Source organism: Protomyctophum parallelum (genome assembly GCF_964188405.1).
Source record: "Protomyctophum parallelum genome assembly, chromosome: 11".
NCBI lineage: Eukaryota > Metazoa > Chordata > Actinopteri > Myctophiformes > Myctophidae > Protomyctophum > Protomyctophum parallelum.
In genome coordinates, this window is record NC_139707.1 from 22089724 (window position 1) to 22110716 (window position 20993).

The 20993-nt window shown below is 40.3% G+C and overlaps 1 protein-coding gene across 1 annotated transcript in view; it reads right to left on the reverse strand.

Annotated features, from left to right (window-relative positions):
- Positions 1–2176: 2176 nt before the first annotated feature.
- The window catches only part of kcnh7 (potassium voltage-gated channel subfamily H member 7), a gene marked incomplete at its 3' end in the record, with an annotated part of 54719 nt that continues 35902 nt past the window's right edge, over positions 2177–20993 (reverse strand). Inside the window, exons 8-17 of the mRNA XM_083776723.1 lie at positions 20051–20450; positions 18334–18533; positions 14273–14525; positions 9014–9219; positions 8757–8838; positions 7674–7907; positions 7223–7310; positions 6863–6951; positions 6098–6254; positions 2177–2369 (exon numbers count right to left, since the gene is read on the reverse strand). Of these exons, the coding sequence (XP_083632849.1) occupies positions 2177–2369; positions 6098–6254; positions 6863–6951; positions 7223–7310; positions 7674–7907; positions 8757–8838; positions 9014–9219; positions 14273–14525; positions 18334–18533; positions 20051–20450 (1902 nt within the window). The remainder of the gene's footprint in view (positions 2370–6097; positions 6255–6862; positions 6952–7222; positions 7311–7673; positions 7908–8756; positions 8839–9013; positions 9220–14272; positions 14526–18333; positions 18534–20050; positions 20451–20993) is intronic.

A 20993-nucleotide genomic window follows, 5' to 3' on the forward strand; every position in this document is an offset into this window, starting at 1 on the left:
CTTATAGCATGTTAGACAGCACTATAATTGCATTGTATATAGTCATAGCACGCCATAGTACATAATAGCATAGTAGTAAATATGTATAGTTTATATGTATAGTGTATGTATAGTTTCATTATATAGATATTCCACTGTTACTTTCTTAGCTTACGCATGTTTCATGATAAATGCTTTTATGTGATGTATTCCAATGCTTTTGTTCTTGCTTAAATGTAAGTCGCTCTGGATTAAGAGCGTCTGCTAAATGCCTAAATTATAAATTGTAAATTGTAAACTGTCTTGATTGATTGGGCCAAAAATATCAACTACAAACTAGTTCTGTGCTTGTTAGTGGTCTCTCGTGGTCTAATCAATTGATTTATGTCTGTCAGAGGGGGCGAGGGGGGTGTAACAACATACTTTCCCTGTTTTGTCATCAACACACACTTGCATAGTCTACCTTTAAAATTGATTTATTGATTTTGTTTATTAATTAATTTAGTTTATATAGGCCTACATATTTGTATAACACACTTGCTACTAGTTTTGAACCTATTAACTGTAAAGTGACTTTGGGTACCTTGAAAAGCGCTATATAAATTGTATGTATTATTATTATTATTATGCATCCCATGTTTATAATGCATTATGAACACAGACATTATATATAAACATGTATATCAATAAAGATGTCAAATAACCGTAGTTTGCCTCTGACTCTGAGATATAGTGGCGTAGAAGTATCAAGTACTTTGTCCATGCACCACTAGTTATGGACTCAGAAATCAGGAATTATACATGCAATATGGCCAGCTTATTTATTTATTTGTTTGTTATACAGCACACCAGTCTGGTCTGGCTCTTTCTATTCACGTTTGGCTGTGGTTCTTAGGCCAGGCATTTTGTGAACCAGAACATAGAGCTCCATGATTTTATTGAAAAATATCACCAAACAGCCATTGTTTCCCCCTGGGGTGTAATAGAATGGTGCTTTTGTTCAAACCACTCAGCTAGTAGTTATTAATGAAACTTTCAAATGATTACGTAAAAGAAACATAACATGGAGCAATGATAATTACATTTATAAGCGCTCATAAAGAATCATAATACTTTATAACCTTAATCATAACACATTATAAACTTTATTATAATGACCTATAATATCAAATATTATAATATTTAATAACTTGTTATGTATTCCATGTTTATTATAAAAATTCTTATAAGACAATATCATTTTCTCATAAACATTTATAATTATATATATGAGTACTTATAATCATAACCTTTATCATAACACATAATCAAGCTTATACTGACTTATTAATGTCAAGTATTATATTACCTAAAACACTTTGAAATAGTTATTTCTAGGGTATGTTTTGGGTCCATAAAGATAAATACAAAATTAATATGAACATCTTTATACTGTCCAATACTTAGGGTGAAATTATGACAGGCAGTTACTGCCGTCAAAATATGACTCAGTCTCCCCAGTTCAAGTTTGAAATAGACACTTGTGCGATTTGGTTCCCTAAAGATGAATACAAAATTAATATCAGCCTCTTTATTATACATTACAGATGACATAATCACTAGTGTCAACAACAGAATGTGGAGGGGTGTTGTCCATGGGTTTTTTATTTATTTTTACTGCTAGTTGTGTTTTGTTTTTTGTTTGTTTTTTCTTGTATTTTTCTTTTGTGTAAGTCAGCCTCTTAATACTGTCCAATACTTTGATACGGAGGGGGGTGAAATTATGACAGGCAGTTGCTGTCAATATGACTCCCCAGTCAAAAAACACTATGTTTGAAATAGACACTCATACTTTCTAAGTGATTTGACGCCCTAAAGATTAATATAAAATGAATATCAACATCTTAATACTTTCCAATACTATGATACGGAGGGGATGAAATTATGACAGGCCTACTGCTAAATAGTATTATAAGTCATTATAATAAAGTTTATAATGTTATGATTAAGGTTATAAAGTATTATGATTATTTATGAGCGCTTATAAATATAATTATGAATGTTTATGAGAAGATTATAATGTCTTATAAGTGTGTTCATAATGCGTTATAAACATGGGATGCATAATTAGCAAGTGTTACCGTTATAACTTATGTCTTTAATGTGGACTTAGCCAAGATTAGCCAATGGGCTAAAAGGGATCAAAATAAAAATCTAATCAAACCTCTTGTGTCGCTGTATGGCTGAAAAAATGGCTGGGTGTCAGAGCAGTGACAGGCTGCACCTTCACGGCAGGCCTCTGGTAGTCTGGACTGGAAGTCACAGTGCTGTAGGCCGGAGGGCCCACGGTCAACTGTCTCTGCAAGAGCTGGAGAATAGTCTGAATGTCTGACGTCATCTGAGATTCCAGCCTAGAGAGAGAGAGAGAGAGAGAGAGAGAGAGAACGGAAATAGATGAGTGGAAGAATGGAAAACCTAGAAAAAGTGCTCCTCAGAACACAGGTCTCCATGGCTATAATAGGCCAATGTGAAAAGGGTGCCATTTCTTCTTACGCCTTTGATGACGTTCCAAAAATGTGTTTAGCAAAAATCTACCTGTTGGTGGTGCTATAACAGCCAATGTGAAAAGGGTGGGATTTATTCCTCAGCCTAGTAGGAAAGTGTGTGAAAAATGTCACGTAAATTGCACGCTGCGTTTATGATTGAGGCTTTTTGTTCAAAACGGGCCAATCCTGCAAACTTTGGAGGCCAATGTTAGCCAATTAGGTTGGAATATCGGACAGATCAGTCTTGATCACATGACTATAGAGATAGTTTTCCGATTTGCAGTATGTTTGGACAGAATCTGGAGGAGTAATATAAAAGTGTGTTTTACAAAAGTCGGCCTCCTGATGGTGCTATAAAAGGCAGATGTGAAAAATGCAGGGCAAAGGTTTTTCCTTGGCCTCTAGGGAGTGTGCATGCAAAGTTTCACGCAGATCAGTGCAGTTATAGGTAACAATGTGAAAATCTGCCTCATGGTGGGCGCTATAACAGGCCATTCTGGAAAAGTTGAGGCAGAGCTTGTAGATTGGCTATTTTTGAATAGCCAATTTTTGAAAAGTATAAAACAGAGTGGTTAAACTGTACCTGATTTAGCTGGGGACCCCATGGAACCCCCACAAGGACCCATGGGGTTCCCTGGACCCCAGTTTGAGAACCACTGACATAATCATCTTTACGGAGCGTAACAATGACTATTTGGTGACTATAACACCAAATTCAATTATTTTCTGCATACTTTGCTTTCTGTATCCATTTTTTTTTTTTATATCTGTGAGCTCTATTGAGCACTAGGTGGAGCTTATGTTCCTTGACATCATACAACTGAAGATGTATAAGCCCCGCTATGGGAAGACTATTGCTACTGCTCTTGCAAGGAGCAATAATGAACAGTGGGTGGTGTGAATTCAGCATTTATTGTGGCGTGTTTCTCATTCTAATTATGGCTAGATTTCCTCCAAATACTATATTTAGGGCATCAGGCAGAGTGTGTTAATCAAAAATAATCTTTGAATTACCCTGCCTGCAATGTTTGCTTGTTGAGTTATAATTGAATAATTGAACCACACAGCACATTTAGACATTATAGTAGGCATTGAGTAGTAAGGTAGCAGACAATTTCTCAAACTGGCAAGTGGACAGAACCACGCTGTAAATACAGTCGGAGATAAATTAACGGCCAATGCTCTTCATTTGGCTGGAGTGGCAGAGAATCGCTGCTGATCCTCTAGTCTACACAAGTAGCCAGCTTCTGATAGTGTGAACAACCAGGGTCAGGTGAGTGCAGTGGATACAGTGGGCACCCTATTTTGCATCGAGGTCGCGTTACCCACTATTTTGGGATTCAGCATGGTGCAAGGGGTGTTCCCGTGGCCAAGTTTCTATCTTCCGACACTAGCCTTATCAGTAAGGCGTCTATGTATCTATATAGGCGTCGGCCATCTTCCCAATTGGGTGTATTGGGAGCACCTGGCCAGTGCCTAAATAGTTCTGTGGGGTGAAAGACATAGACAGGGGAGTACCGGTACACTAGAGATAGACACAGACAACACAGACCCTGCAGGTCAGGCTAAAGGGGATGTGACAAACCAATCAGCGTGCCAGATGCCATTGACTTTAAGAGAAGGCTGCGCAAGCCATTATCCCCAGTGCAATCTCCCTCGTCTCTCTGCACATGGAAGATCAACGTTGCCTTGGGATACATTTATAATTGATACACAGAATTATTACTCACACATTGCTTGTTATGGAGAACTTACTTAATTAATTAACAAAATGGTCTGGTATGGTTCTAGCAAACGCAGATAAAAAAAACAACCCAAAAAACATATTTGATAGATGTATCACCTACATAATATGTTACTCATTATAGAGAATGTTATATTGTTTTTTGTGTAATCATTATTTACCAATTCTTTATTTCCTGGATTATTAAATGATTCATGTATTTTGGAGTGAATGGCATAAATCATGGTCTTTGGCCTACAAACAATTGACACAACACAAGGAATTGACACTCCCACTTCTGCTGATAATAGGAACATTTGAATCACAGTGACCTTTCCATTGAAGGCTTGCTCTACCAAACAGATTTGAGTGGGCAAGATAGATAGACATTTTAGGGATAGTGCAACAACACACCCATGGCCACACCTCTACAAGTCACCTCCACACCTATTTGCATTTTGTGATTGGACTGCATTTACCCAGAATGTGTGATAGGTTGTTTCTTTTGTGGACTTAATTGCACCCTGGGTATGTTTCAGAGACAATGTGCATGCATTGGTGACTTTAATAGTGATACAGGTCTTTACCCTAATAGTTTGACAGCTCCATATTATACTGTATACTGTACCAGTAAGACGCCTGAGGGCGAGAAGCAACCTCGCCCAAATCCACCTGGGTGACAGCAGACTGCTGGGCGAGCGCTTGCAATTTGGAATGGGGGGTCAGATCAACATATCCGCCTGGGTGACAGCACACTGCTGGGCGAGTGCTAGTTCTTTGGCATGGGGGGTAAGATCTTAATTGTCGGGCCTGTTGAGAACTCTAGTTTTCGCCGGGTGCGGCTGCATTAATAACTTTTGGGCAGGCCCGTCTACAGTTTAAATGGACAGCTATCTAAGGGTTTGAGGTCAGATGTAGAGTTGCTGGCCAATATTGATGACATCAGGGATCTCCATATATGGGCTAAAATATTGATGACATCAGAGATCTCCATCCCTGATGATGCCACGACGTGATGTGACGTGCTCCTTCCCTGATGTCATGTGCTCCATCCCTGATGATGCCACGTGATGTCACATCCTCGACCAACCAACCAACCAACCAACACACACTGAAGGGAAATGCACGATTCCATAGTTAACTGCGACCTTCGGTCTATTATAAGTGGCCCCTACTTTACAGGGAATGATCCCAATATACAGACGTTTCGCTTTTAAGTTGTCTATAGAGCATCGCAGTCCCTCCCCCTTTCAGAACGACGAGTGGCCCAGGAAATGAAATGCAATGCATTTCTCCCATAGGATTTTCCATAGTATTTATTTAAAGACGGTTACGCCGCGGACAAAGCCAACTCGGATCGTGACAAATCATGACAATGAACACAATATTTTGGGCCGATCAAATCATTAGAAAGAAGAAAATAAAGGCAGGAGACAACACTATTTGTTTTGTTTTTCTTCTTATAAATTATTTGATCGGCCCAAAACATTGTGTTCATTATCATGATTTGTCACGATCTGAGTTGGCTTTGTCCGCGGCGTAACCGTCTTTAAATAAATACTTAAAGAAAATCCTATGGGAGAAATGCATTGCATTTAATTTCCTGGGCCACTCGTCGTTCTGAAAGGGGGAGGGACTGTGACTCTATACAGATAACGAATAAGAAAAATTCACATGCTCCTATGCAGAGGTTATATTTAGGATCTATCAAGGATGAAGTTGGTTATGACAATGAATTGAGCATTAAATCTGCTCGTTCAAAAGGAAGTTGACACATGCTGTGGAAACAGCCACTTGAAAACTTTACAGCAGCTTCCATCCATACAGTAAATAACATCACTGGGGAGAAGCAGGAGAAAAAGATTTGTACCTGTTCAAGTGCTCTTGGAGTTGATCTAATCGCTGTTCCACCTCTCCATATGTGAGTTCACTTGCAGAATTGTCCTCCCCTCCCAGGTCCTGCAACTGTGCTGACTCATCCAGGTAGTCTGCAGGCTTTTCACAAGTCCATTTATCACCGCAGAGATCTGGTGAGCGAAGCAAACATACTGTACGTTCTTTACAACCTCACATGTGGGTCATAGCAAGGTAATCACTAAACCAACCAACGACTGAAATAGAATGCAATTAATCTTTACAGGAAAGCTGTGTGTTGGTTATTTGTTTGTAATTTATCAACCCCTTGTTGCAGGAGAATTGTTAACAGTGTTTTTTCTGTCAGGCTAGCAAGCTAGCTCTGCTGTTATCTCTACTGGGCACCTGTTAGTAGTCATGCTCCCTGTCCACTGATTGGTATTGAGTCTTTTGTGATTTTCACCAGAGTGATAATTACCAGTGTGTGATTACATTATCTGCCACAGCAGTATGTGCAGGTGGTTTTGTACAACTCGGCAAGGCTGCTGTGTCTTTAAATGTTTTGATGAATTGAACAATGTGGACCCTGTTGTAAACAAGTGTAATGCTTAATTGGGTCGTCCACTCACAGTTGACAGTCTTTGTATTGAGTTTGTGCTTAAAATGTACTGTAAATTCTACAAACTGTTAATAAATATTTCAATCAATCAATCAAACGTCCTGTGCAGATGTGGGGATCTTTGACTGTGTAGTGCGTGTGGCATCACATGTTTGCTATTACCCTCATGAAGCATAACCTCTCTACTACCAAAGGACACCAACAAGGGGTATGCTGGTATACCATGCCTATCAGCAAACATGTCCACACCCCTGATGGTCAATCAGGGGTGTGGAATCAGTTATTATTATAAGAATGAATTACTGATGCAGTTACCAAATACAGCATCCTGAGATGACCAGGTATCTATAGGGTATTCTGAATTTATATAGGTTTGTGGATCTGATGTAAAATGTAATGGCAGATTATTTTCCTCCAATCTGACTCTGCTCCATGGTAGACGCTTATACAGTTTTTTATCAGGGTTCACTCACTGTGAAATTGATTTGATTGATAATTACTGATTTTTGTCCTCAGCTGTACCTCCCCAGCTGGAGGTACAGCTGTCTGTCTGAGTTCTCTGCCAAGAGGTTGTGTTGGACATTTTGATAGGTCCTTTCAGCTGTAAATACTGCATATCAACATCTGAATGATGCATGTGGACCTATTTTCCAGCTACTGTATAGTGAGATGAATATGATGCTGGCATAATTGGATGATATTCGCCATGATCCTCTTATGGGACGGCATTTCCAGCAGCGGCCTTTTTTCATGTTCTATTTTGACGGTAGAGTTGAGGGATTCAAGGCTATACCCAGTCTGTTAGCAACAGGATAACAACCTGTCCAGACAGACAGGTCTGAAAGTGAGGATTAGTTTGGGCCGTGAATGTGATTTAACTGGACGAGCAATAGCTTTTAAGAGCTTCTGTCCAAGCGGTTAACGATTATATACATGTTTCAGAATAGAATAACAAAGCATACTACCGTAGTACCTTCAAAAGATGGGCTCCTCTCCAAGCTGTCACCGACCTGGATGTTTCCTGTGGGATTCGAGTCAACACCCATGGTTGGGGCCGGGGCGTCAATGGTGGAATAACCAAGGACTGTTGAGCCAAGAGACCTTAGCTCATCTTTTCCCGAGTTCTTGTCTTCTGAACCTCTTTTTAGGCACAAGTAGGAATCTCTCTTCCTCTCTGAGTCATTATCCACTTCCTTGTTGCTTTCCCCTGTAGGATGGTAATGAACAGAAGTCAGTGGAACTCATTGTGGCCTTAAGGGATTGACATACGGTACTTTGTTTGTAGCTTGTACAGTAGATCTACCATTTTCGTTATGTGTTGCTGGCACGTGATTTGGGAACACACCGAAATGGGCAAGCCACGCCGCCCAACAAGCTGCTAGAGTGTAAACCGTGCCCGACTGTCCCCATGGCTGTTTCCAGAATATATAATAATAATATGCAATAACCGTTAAAACTGCTTTATAAATAAGAGTTTATAAATGGCTCGATAGATGTGTTTGAGTTTAGCGTCTTGTGACATTATTACATTTTCTTACACGAATGAGGAAGTTCATTCACGTGTCCAACTCACTGTTCTCTATCTCCCTCTCCCTCTCTCTCGCTTTAATATCTTGCTGGTAATTTTTTTAAAGTACGTTCTCCTCTCTGAAAGGGAGGGAGAGAGAGAAGAAAGGTGAGAGAAAAAAAATAACTTCTCCATTTGTGTAAAAAACTTAAATAACTTAAATAGTGCCACAAGACGGCCATCTATCCAGCTATTTATAAACTCTTATTTATAAAGCAGTTTTAACGGATGCACGTTATTATTATACATTCTGGAAACAAACGGTTGGGGCACGGTTTACACGCATCAGGGGGCGTAGCTTGCCAACCATTCCCGTGCGCTCCCAAATCGTGTGTTACTGGCGTGCAATTAAGAATAAATCAGGCTTTATTCCTTAGTGAGTAGTCTTCCTTGGGGAGTGCTACTCAGTTAACAATAACAAAGAACAATTTCGTATCTGCAAAATATGAAAGAAGACGATGTACTGAACTTGGACTCATTTCTATTTACCTTTAGATAGATGTGGTGTGAAGGAAATCCTTCTCTTGACCTTAGTGCCCTCACCATCTGAATCACAGCCTTGAGAATTGGCCTGCACCTCCGAGGTGTTACAATGAATAATTTATTAAATAGAAATGTTGGGAAATGCTTGTAAAAAGCATTTTTTCAGTAATGTGAGAAGCATTTGAAAGGGGGAAAACAATCAGAAATGTGAACATTGTGAAACAATAATCGTGTACAGAGGCTCAATAACACTTGTGATCTACCTTGATGTTATCATCTCTGAGGTTGAAGGTAAGCTCCAGGTTTTTGAAGAAGTAGTCATTAAACTCTGGGTACATGTCCAAGACTTCCAACAACTCCTCCCGCGTAATGGTATGCAGGTCACAGTAACTCAGAGCTCGCACATCAGCATTGGATTTGCCAGGTTTGGCACTTAGATGTATCATCTCTCCAAAGATGTCATTTTTCCCTGGCGAGGACACAGATACGGTACATCTCATTAGCTTATCATTCACTGACAAGTTGAAGAACAGCCACATTTTACTTGCAAGTCGAGTCTTTCACAACCGGGGGACAATGTGCCCTGCCTGCTACAGTATGTAGACAAATGTTACAGTCACTGAGATCCACATTGAAGCCATGCCATTCCAGAGATCCACATGATTCAATTATTTTGTGTATTAGTTTGTGTATTTGAAAAATAGATATTTCTATAGATAAATCATACAATTTAAGCAATATCTTCACGAAACTACCTTTCAGAAAAGGATACAATCTATGCCTTTGCAAATCCTTTTCTTGTTGTTATGAGAGTCCCATTTAGCAAGGACTAGAAGTATAATTTAAAGGGCATCATGAAAAAGCATTTTGTTTGAGGCAGGGTTCACTAAATGCCAACGCTGCCACCAGGGTTCCGTGTGACCCATGAATTGTGGCCTGAAGCCGTACTGTTCACTGCGACCTCGGCGGGTGCTGGACACCTGTCTAGCACGCAAGACAGGATCACACAGAGTGGCGCACCATGTCCCCCACATACAAGTCTGACTACAAGAACTCGGAAGGTCATTTGCTCAGATGGTGGCCTGACTAATTCCACACCTCTGAAACCATACATACTGTGCCCTTTCTGGCACAGGATGGTAGCCTGACAGGGCCATCTCTCCTGTATGGTATCACCTCTGAAATTAGTAATTAGGCGGGTAAGAATATGGTTTGACCCCAAAAAAATTGTAACAAAAGGTTTCTCAACTTTTTTTGGTAGTATTAGGTGTCCTTAATAACATACTAAAAGTTTACCAAAGTTTGACCACCCGAAAGGTGTTATTTTCAAGATGGCCGCCGCCAGTTCTTAAAATACTATTACTCCTCCATTATTCATCCTAGAAAAATAATTTTGGTGTCTAACCCTATGTTTTGGTTATCTAGGAATCCAATTAGCATATATAAATTATATAGACAAGTACAATGATATATTAAAGCAATTGTTTATAACAGTGTAATAGGACATTTCCCATTTCTATAATGCCGTACTGCCCAGGATTGGTGAATTCATCACCTATACACAATTCACATTCTGTTGAAGCTTTCAGGAGATTTATTTTGATACCATAACAATAAGGAATATATTCATTATTACTGGGTGGTACTGTCATGTGACATTTGTAAAAGCATGGCTGCCAAGTGATAGACTGCATGGGAATATTACACAAATCATGGAATACATTTACAGAGAAATGTCTGCACTATTTTGTTTGTAAAGGTGTCTGGCAATAATAATAATAGAATTAAGTCCCCTATAGGGTAGTGATTCCCAAACTGTGGGCCGGGACAAACATTGTGAAAATAGGCAATCTATAAAAACTCACAACGCTGAGTGTCTTTGCACCAAACACACTCAGTCAGTAGAACCAAATGGCCACTTGTCTGGTCTATGGGGAAGATGGACTCCTCAGTGGGGATACAGTGGAGAGAAATGGCCCCTCATGGGCCTAGAGACTAGAGAGGTTGTAAGTCAGTACAGAGCTATCACACATGTATCTTGGTATATAGGCAGGTGGTGGAGTGTCGCCAAGGATATAGGGTTCAGTTATGCTTGTCACAGACATCTTCTTATTCCCGAGACTGTAGTAGTTGTGTGTAAAATTAATTTCACATTTACTTTGTGTTTGGTACTGCTGGCAATAACCTTGAACCCTGGGCTCCAGTCTCGGTCTCCCCATAGAATCCCAATCTAACCTCCCTCCACGCTGTGTCTCTGCTGCTATCCAACAAACAAGCATTTCTTTCTGCATAGACCTAATGGTCAGACTGCATGTTTGAGGGGTGTTAGGCCCTCCAATGCATGTCTTTGCAAGTCATGTGGCAGCCAAGACTATGGACTAATGTTTGTTTAGGGTACTAAATGACAATGTAGGATGACATGTGGCCGATATAAATACAGTGGGCGCCCCTCATTTCGTGATTTTTGTACTAGCTGTTCTAGAGAGGGGAGAGGACATTCTGCGCCATAATGATCAGTCACTGGGGGCCCCAGTAATATTAATAGTCAGCCACCAACCAGACGCCGACTCTCCTGTGAGCCAGTCCGACATAGGGACACCCCTGTCTGCCTGACAAACAATCATGTCTTATAACCACTACTATGTGGGTCTCACCCTCCTGTATACCTATGCCCACTCTAAGCGCCTAGCTCAAAGCCAGCAGGAGGTCCATTTGGGACCAGCATACATACATTTAGGAAAACAACTGTCTGCCTGACAGTCTTGCAACATGTGGAGGTCTTATAACCACCATCAGTGGAGACTGTCCTCACTACCTATGCTAACTCAAGAGGCCCTATCTCGGGAGTAAGAGCCAGCATGGTCCACATGGGACCAGTGGGACTAGTGAGCCAGGCGACATAGGAACACTCCTCCCAGCCTAAGCTAAACCCCAATTCCTTAGTTTCTACCTCCTCCACACTCCGTTCTCCAGCATGCCATGACTTAGAAATCGTTTGAATCCCAAATGCTAATTTGCTTTTGGAGGGGTTGAGAACGAGGAGAGTGCAGGCTCCCTAAGCCACTTGGAGTGAGATATGGCAAAGGTGAAAAGATCTTTCATGTATCGTTTGCAGAACTGTCTTTGTTGAAATGTGTGGCATATCATTTCTCCTCCTCTACATGACAATCCTCGGAGCTCCGGAATGGTTTAACAATCCAACTGTGACATGTCATGATTGCTGTTACTTCAAAACGATGCAGGTCTATTCCCCCCTCCTGGACACCTCAGACATGCAGAGATGAGAAGACCATGAGGGTCTTCTTAACTTTGCTCTTCTGTGCTCCAAGTCCCCAGGGAGAAATCCAGTGACCCCCACTCCCCATACTCCCCTGTACCCACCTGAGGGGAACCCTAGGCCCACTAAACTCTAGACCGGACCCCCCTTTACCTTCTCACCCAACCCCACCTATCATACGCCCCTCTGCACCCGGTAGAGACTTCTCTGCACTAAGAGTAAATAGAGCGTTGCAGTCCCGCCCCCTCGAGAGACCCGGAAAATAAATCACCGTTAATTTTCCTCATAGACTTTTCAAAAAGTATTTATTTAAAGACGGTTACGCTGCGGACAAAGCCAACTCTTGTGACAAATCATGACAATAAACACAATGTTTTGGGCCAAACAAAGAATTAGAAAGTAGAAAAAAACGGCAGGTTTTCTTCTTTGTAATTATTTGTTTGGTCCAAAATATTGTGTTTGTCGTCATGATTTGTCACGACAAGAGTTGGCTTTGTACGACGCTTATAAGGTCTTTAAATAAATAAGTTTCGAAATGTCTATGGGAAAAATGCATTGGGAATTATTTCCTGGGCCTGGCGTCGTCATGAAAGGGGGCGGGACTGTGACGCTCTATAATGCAAGAAATTTGTTTTGGGTGGGGTGTATAATGATTAATTATTTACAGTAGTTTGAGCCAAATTCTATCTATTCTATCCAAAACATTTCAATATTGCAATCATGTAGGCTATTATCTATCAACTGACAATATTCTCTGACACAACCTTCTGAATTACTGAAAATTGTGACTATTAGTTTTGTTGTGTTTTGAGGATATCTTGAAACCTTATTCCAAAAGTATATTTAAATATTCAGACATTTATTAAATATTTAGTTTAGTTAACTTGAAACTGGTGACTATTTCAGAGGGTTTTAACAGAGTCACAAACACAATATTGGATTTCACAATTATCTAATTGTATCTCTGCAAATTATGTTATTAGGGACACCTAATACTACAAAAAACTGTTGAGAAACCTTTTGTTACAATTTTTTGGGGGTAAGGTGCTTTTCTTTCATAGATTTACTCGCCTAAATAGACATCCTGAGTTTTGAATCAGGAAAACCACAATGAACTGGCCATTCACTTCTTGATATACTGTAGACTCAAACCATTATTGAGCTCTGTACCAATAGTTATTATTTCAAATCCTCAAAGGCCACCCCACCTCCCCACAATATACTGTATATATTTAATATAAGACACACGTTTATCTATGAGTGATCTTAAAATGTATACTTTTTTGTGCACCAAAAATAGACGATCTACAAGTTCACAATGTGTCGCAGGCGCAGAGCAACACGTCATGGCTATTTCAAAACAAACACATTTCAAACCTTTTTCCCAAAAAATGGAACTATTAGTTCAAAAAAGCTCATGTGATATATTGTTTAAACATATTTTTGAAAAGTATTTTCCCACGGACCACCTGTAATTATGCTGCTTAAGAACCAGTGACCTAAAACAATTGTTTGCTAAATGGTTCTGATGGAATGCTATATCAAAGAGCTGGTCTTCGAGATCAGTGACGTTTGCAGTATATTTGCTATTAATGGATTTTGTGCAATGCTGCGGTTTTGCTAAGCTCAGACCCCATTCTGTCAGGTGTGGGTTTGGAGAGCATTCATTGCTTGAATAATGACCAGTTTAATCCAGGCTTGGCCTGTAACACCTGTTTGCGGTTTACCAGTGAGGGAAAACATTATCACTAATAAGACTAATGGGTTTTCAGTGTGAGTATATTACTGACATCACCAACATTATAGCCAAATTATAATGTTATTATCCTTTCCCCCCCATCCACTTTAACTCATCTGCTTTTCGTATTAACCAAGTGGCACTGTGGCAGAGCTCAGCACTCAGCACAAAACAAAAAGGCAAACAAACAAACAAAAAGTTAAACAAAACCACTTAATACAAATGTCTACCTGTCACATGAACAGCTACTGCTTAAAATAGAGGGGGTGGCATTTAAACAACAAAGAGCTTTTTGTTTATGGAAAAAAACCCACTAAATCACTTGTGTAGCTCAGTAATCTTCCAAACCAAGTATAAATGAGGTAAAAGAGGTATTTGTAATAATGGTTGCATCCCTGATGTCCCACTCAATTTATTTGCCATTGTTTAAACAGTGAAGGTTAATTTATACTTTGTGAAATGAACACTGACATTTGTACTGTGTATAGCCAGGGGTTGTATATTTACCAAGGATTGCCACCACAATGTCATCTTTCAGGATCTCAATAGAACCACGGGACAGGAAGTAGAGAGCAGTGATGACATCGCCACTGTGGACCAGGGTGTCACCTGGAGGGGCGTGGGTGGACTGAAAGCGCATGGCCAAGGCCCTCAGACAGCCCTTAGTAGCTCCGTGGAAAGCTGTGCAGCTCTCCAGAAGATTCTTATTGAGGTGGAGGCAAATATCTGCCTGGAGACACTCAGGAAATCCTTTCAACACCTGAGGTGTAGAGAGACAGTTTATGAGTAAGATACACAAATATTATACACAGTAAAATACTCAGTGTTCATTTATCCATTTCTAACTCTCAAGAGTTTTAACACTGAGAGTTTTACTGTGTACAAAGGAGTTCCTTTATCACAACTCGGGATGGGAAGCACTATACTGTACAGGTATATGCCAAAACGCTCGTTGAAAACTACCAGTATGCCACTGGCCCCAAGCTGAGAGCACTGCCACAATGAGATGGCATAATGTAATGAACAGTATAACAGAATGATACACAGAAATGAAACAGTTACAATCCGGAGTTAAATTAATATTCTGGACTTTGCTAAAGTAAATTCATTATATTACTTCACTTTCCACATAAACAGTAGTGTCCAAGTAACTCTACATTACTTATTTTATTCTTCCACAAAATCTGAGTGTTATCAGGGTATCTCAAGAACCGCCCAACCAATTGACTTGAAACTATTAGGTCTATAAGGTCAGCATTATATGCAGCCTGCCAAGTGTTTACCCTGTTGTAGATTTTAACTTGAACAAGGGAGCTTATTACAATTCCTGAGTAACTTGCATGAAACTTGTATGAAAAGGATTCCATGTAAGAGTGGACATAAACTAAAATGTTAGTTGTTAATGTTAATGTTATTGTCTTAAATTACAAAAGACACTCTCCAACGGGTAGAAACAATTATGATGAATAATGAAATCACAAGGCCTGCTTTTTATGTATCTAGTCCATTTGATGCCTGATGGGCTCAATTTACCCAAATTCTCCTAGTTAGTATCCAACCTTACAGAATGAGAGACTGCAGTAAAAAAAGTAAAAAGCAAAAAAATAAAAAAGTAAAATAAAACAAACATTTGAGCAAATATTAGGGATGTCCCGATCAAAATGTTTTGCTCCCGATCCGATTTAGATTTTGAGAATCTGCCGATAACTATTTTTCCCGATCCGATATTTATATTTTATAGAACATGTTTATGCCATATCACAATAGATCAATTTCACAGACAATTTCCAGTTCAATATCATGATATGGATATAATATTGATACTAGGGATGTCCCGATCAGGTTTTTTGCTCCCAATCCGATTTTAAAATGACGTGATCGGCCCGATTTCCGATGGGGACAACCCTAGCAAATACATATATATATATATATATATATATATATGTGTATTTATATATATACACACACACACACACACACACACACACACACACACGTATATATTTTTTTACCTCATCAATTCAATAGTATACTAGTCTGTTAAAAAGCATGCCATAAACAATTCATGAATTATGTACACTTGTTAAAATCTCATGTATACAGTAAATAGTTACAGCATGCCATAAACAATTCATAAATTATGTCAACTTGTTCGAATCTCTTATGTATACAGTAATTAGTTGTAGCATGACATAAACAATTCATCATTTATGCCCCTGGGAGTAACAGTCCCTAGGTGGATTTTCCTTTTAATCCAACGGTCGACCTGTATCTCCTCATTGCTTTAATATATCATCACATCAAAGCGTGTGCATAGTATAAATTACATAGATCACGTCTCTGGCTTGTGGAATGCCTGCTTAGAGATTTTCTTCACAGTTTCATATAGAATATGCATTGTAAGCTCTTTGACCTGAATGTATTTAGCAAGAAGAACAATTACAGATCTACTATCCGGCATTGTGTGCCATTCTACTATACTTTACGTAAGAGCATGAAGTCCCTCCTGATCACAGAATAAATGTTCATATAGCTTACATTGATGGGGATGGCACTGGAAAAGAAATGTTAAAACACAAAAATGGCTATGAATTAAAATATGTACCTCCTGCTCTTACCAATATCGAGATGTTAATCCGGGCGAAAAGCAGACAAGAGAAGAAAAACAAAATAATTCTTTTCAGCATTTCGCTAAACACTGCAATGTTAAGCTTTAGCCAGCTAAAAATGAACTTGGCTGCAGTATAACCTTTTTCACAGCAGCCATATTGACATAAGTAGTTGCGTAGTGTTATTTACTTCACAGGTGTTATCAAGGATGCTAATTAAGGCTCTGTTAGTCAATGCCAATTGGATTTCCTGTATCTATGTGAGGTGGATGTCTGCCCCTTTTGTGGGCCAGAAGCACAGATACTATCGGCTAGAGCTCATCATGGGGTGCGGGGCCGGGAGAGATAACCACAGCCACTTAGGAGAACAATTGTGTACCACCAATTTCGTACCTTGTGGCGAGACGAGGAATATTATGGCTTATCCATCAACCTGTATACATTTCATGAAATCTCTGTGTCCGCCTGTCCCCGGCACAACTTGGGTACGCCGTCCGACCGATTGACCTCAAACTGGGCTTGTGTGTCCCAGATGACCCGGGGGTGTGAGCGGAAAACCATGAATGTCTGCATCTGTCTGTCGGCAGTCTGTCGGACACATTTAGCCATGTGTTTGAGGGGTCAAGGCAACAACTTCCCTGATTGGCCAACCTGACCCGTCAGCTTCACGGATAGCTGGAGTTTTGTGTCATGTTTGTGCAGCAAAGCCGTATTAACGCCATTTGCATATCACCATGTACAGTATCAGTATGTCATCAACACGACGTCAGCAGTTTATGCCGACATCAGGGATCCCTGTAGCAAGGCCCGTCACAATCATTACATAATCGCCTAATTGCAATAATTTGAGATAATCACAATCATTTTTGCATAATCGTCAATCATTTCCATGTTGAGAAATGTCCATTTTCAAATATTTTTCAAAAATAGCAGATCTACAAGCTTACGTCAACTATTACGATCAACTATTTCCGCTATTTTGGATTCTTTTTTTGTACACATTATTAAATGTGCCAGTGATTTCTTTGTATACTTAAGTTATTTGTCATATCAATTTGTGAAGTTTAATAAACAGAAGTTTATTCGTGTGACAATCGTCATGCTAAATTTCCAAATGGTGACAGCTCTATGGCTACCTGTAGCTTCATTTTAGTCGATCGGTCGTATGTTACTGGTTACCGCATACTCTAAGAAAGAATTCCTGTTTCTGGCTCACTAACCCAAGACAAAAACTGGCAACAAGCCGGCACTAACCACAACCTGTCCTGCAAGACAACATGGGAAATTGATCTGTCCGACGTTGCAGCATGTGCTGCTGGCCACAACACTTCTGAAGTGCATGCATGTGTGACTATATGCTTTTACAGAACTATTTGTGTAAATATGGCTGTGAAAAAGGCCTGTTACAGTGACAGTCATGCTTAATATATACTCCATCGTACTGTTGCGTGACTAACAGTGTTCATTTTAACAGAAAATTCAGATTTAGTCTTTTGAATAGCCAGCATTTACTTTTAGTCCTATTTTAGTCATCTGAAATGGTTTAGTCGACTAAATGTCAATCAGATTTTTAGTCTTAAGTGTGTGTCTAAAATGGGGCGCATACGTTCGTCCGACGTACTAACAGTATGACATGCGTGGCTGCTTAATACACATGCGTGGCCGGTTAAGACACATGCGTGGCCGGTTAATACACATGCGTGGCCGGTTAATACACATGCGTGGCCGGTTAATACACATGTGTGGCCGGTTAATACACATGCGTGGCCAGTTAAGACACATGCGTGGCCGTTAAGACTCACCCTTGGCTCCCGACATGCACGGCATGTAAAGACGCATGCGTGGCCGGTGAGGACTCATCCGTGGGGTTAGGGTTAGGTTAGGGTTTGGGGTAGGGTGTCGGACTATCGTGTGTTGGACAAGCAACAAAGTATGAATCATGCTTTAAGTTCTGCTGACCGTGTTCATGTCAATGCCATTGGTGTAGGTCCATGAATGTTGGAAGTACTCCTCCAGCCTCTGTCTCAGTGGGTTGGGGATCTGATGGAAGCGGATGAACTCCTTGACCCGAAGCATTTGAGCGTGATACCGGGCCGTACCCGAGTACAACCTCTGGATGATGGCAGAGACGTTGCCAAAGATACTGGCATACATGAGGGCTGAAATGCAGACATGAGCCACAATTTACCAGTAGTACTCACATTTGTTACTTAAGTAAAAGTATCAATACTGCAATGTAGAACTACTCCATTGCAAGTAAAAGTATTGGTATCAAAAGGTACCAAAAGTTTAGTTTAATTGGAATGACTCAAGTAAAGTACAAATACCATAAAATTGTACTTAAGTACAGTACTTAAGTAAATGTACTTAGTTGCTTTACACCACTGCAACTTTATAGCACTGCAGCAGCACCACTGACGACTTTATTTCTCAATGGACCCCACTGCCAAGGACGACTTTTAACGGCTTTTGGTCTGTTGTATTGAATCATTGAGATTGCTGTCCAGACCATCGTCTGAATAGGTCTCAGTTGCTAGGCAATCGATAAACAAGGAATGGCCCGCCCGTCAGTGAAAAGGTTCCCCTCTGTCTGCTTCAACGTTAACAGAAAATTTAAAATCCTTTTATATCGGATTATTTTCCCCAGATTGAGTTTTTGATTAAAACGGCGATGTTCAACGCTTATAGTTAAGAACAGTTTGACAGCCGCTAATTGTTTAATCCAGGGTTCGATGGCGCTTACTACGACATTCCCGCCTTTTGTTTTATGTGTTTGATCCGCTATATTGTAATAATTAAAAAGAAACTCCGTCTTTGCCGCGGAGCTGGAGACGAGACCTTCATGTTATAATGACGAAACCTGGAAATCAACACATGTGTGTTTGAGGCCAATGCAAATGAACGGGGTACAACGCCTCATGGAGGAGGGTCTTGTGGGGCGGTCTTGCGGCGCACCAAGATGGCGGGTGGTGCGATCGTTCATAACAAACGGAGGAACCTTTTTTCGCCGGATTTTCACGGATCAAAAGCCCAAATAATTCAGCGTATGCTCTAAAGGTAATAAAACAATCTCGGCAGCGTAGAATATTTGATTAGAATGCGGGTTACGCGTTTTATGGAGTCAAACTGTTAAAGCATTTGTCGCAGTTACAAAATTGACGTTTCGGGTGACTTATTAAAAGATTGCGGCTAACTCGACAAAGCCGTTGCTAACTTTCGGTTCACGCCCCGGGAGTTAAAACACCTTGAGGGCCCGGGCCTATTTAATCCATTAATAAAATGTGCCCATGGATGGATCAGTTTTCATAGCACTAATTTGACGGAGATTATCAATCTCCGTCTCGGGCACATGTCCGTGCACTTGAACTTGACAGTGATTTACGTCATGGGCCCCGATTTAATGGTCTTAGCTCGGCAGGGAAGTGACACAATTCTGGCAGTAGATGAGTTCATATAAGCGTTTAGCATGATTTACACAGTAGGCCTAAACTCCCCAGTGTTAAGTTAAAACACTGTGGAGGACAATACCTTTTATAATTATGCTATGTATTTATACTGAAGCATTTACAGTGTAAATGTACTGTACACAAGTGTAAACAGCATTATATTAAATGCCGAAAGTAAATTGGTGAAAGGTGTATTGTAGCACAAAACACCATGTCCGTGACATACTCACAGCCTATCAGCATGACACAGATGGAAAAGATCTTCTCTGAGTTGGTGTTGGGGGAGACATTTCCAAAGCCTACGCTGGTCAAACTGCTGAAGGTGAAGTAAAGTGCTGTGACGTATTTGTCCTTGATGGAGGGTCCAGAGTTCGGATCACTGTAGTTGTACCTCTTCCCAATGGACACGCCCAGATTGTCCAGCCAGCCAATCTTGTGGTCCAGGTAAGGTTTCTCCACATTGCCTATGGCATACCATATACAGGCCAGCCAGTGTGCGATGAGCGCAAAGATGCACATAAGCAACATGAGGACTGCAGCTCCATACTCAGAGTACCGGTCCAACTTCCTTGCTACGCGCACCAATCGCAGGAGTCTAGCTGTCTTCAACAGGCCAATCAGAGTGGTGGTCTAGGCAAAATGTACAGTAAGGAATTTTATTAGTGATAAAATACTACATTCCAACATGCACAAAACATGTACAAAATCAAATTCTTAGGTTGAAGCTGCTCTAAAACATAAAATGCATGTTCCTTCTGCAGTATGCTACTGTAGTATGCAATTTATTCTAAGCATTACATAGTCAAATCCAGTGTTTTCATTTAACTCTGAAAGTGTACAAATATCACCAAATGGCCCCATAATGGATTTTACTGTGTAGTACTTTATCCACAATACATGTCCTTTTCAAGAAACAATCAATATGTTTTTCCAAAGTCATACTTGCTAACATGGCTTTGTTATCTCGCTCCTGTATGCATGAATGACAAAACAGGAGGTCATCATTCTATAATCCAAGGTAATTTCTGCAGCTGTAAGCTAAACTCGCTAAGGTCTATATCCAGGCAACTCCCCATGGCTTTTTGTTCAAGGCCAAATTAACGTGGAACTGAAGACGCTAGGGGCCTACAGATAAATCCTCATTTATTGAAAACCTAACAGGCGGTAACAAAC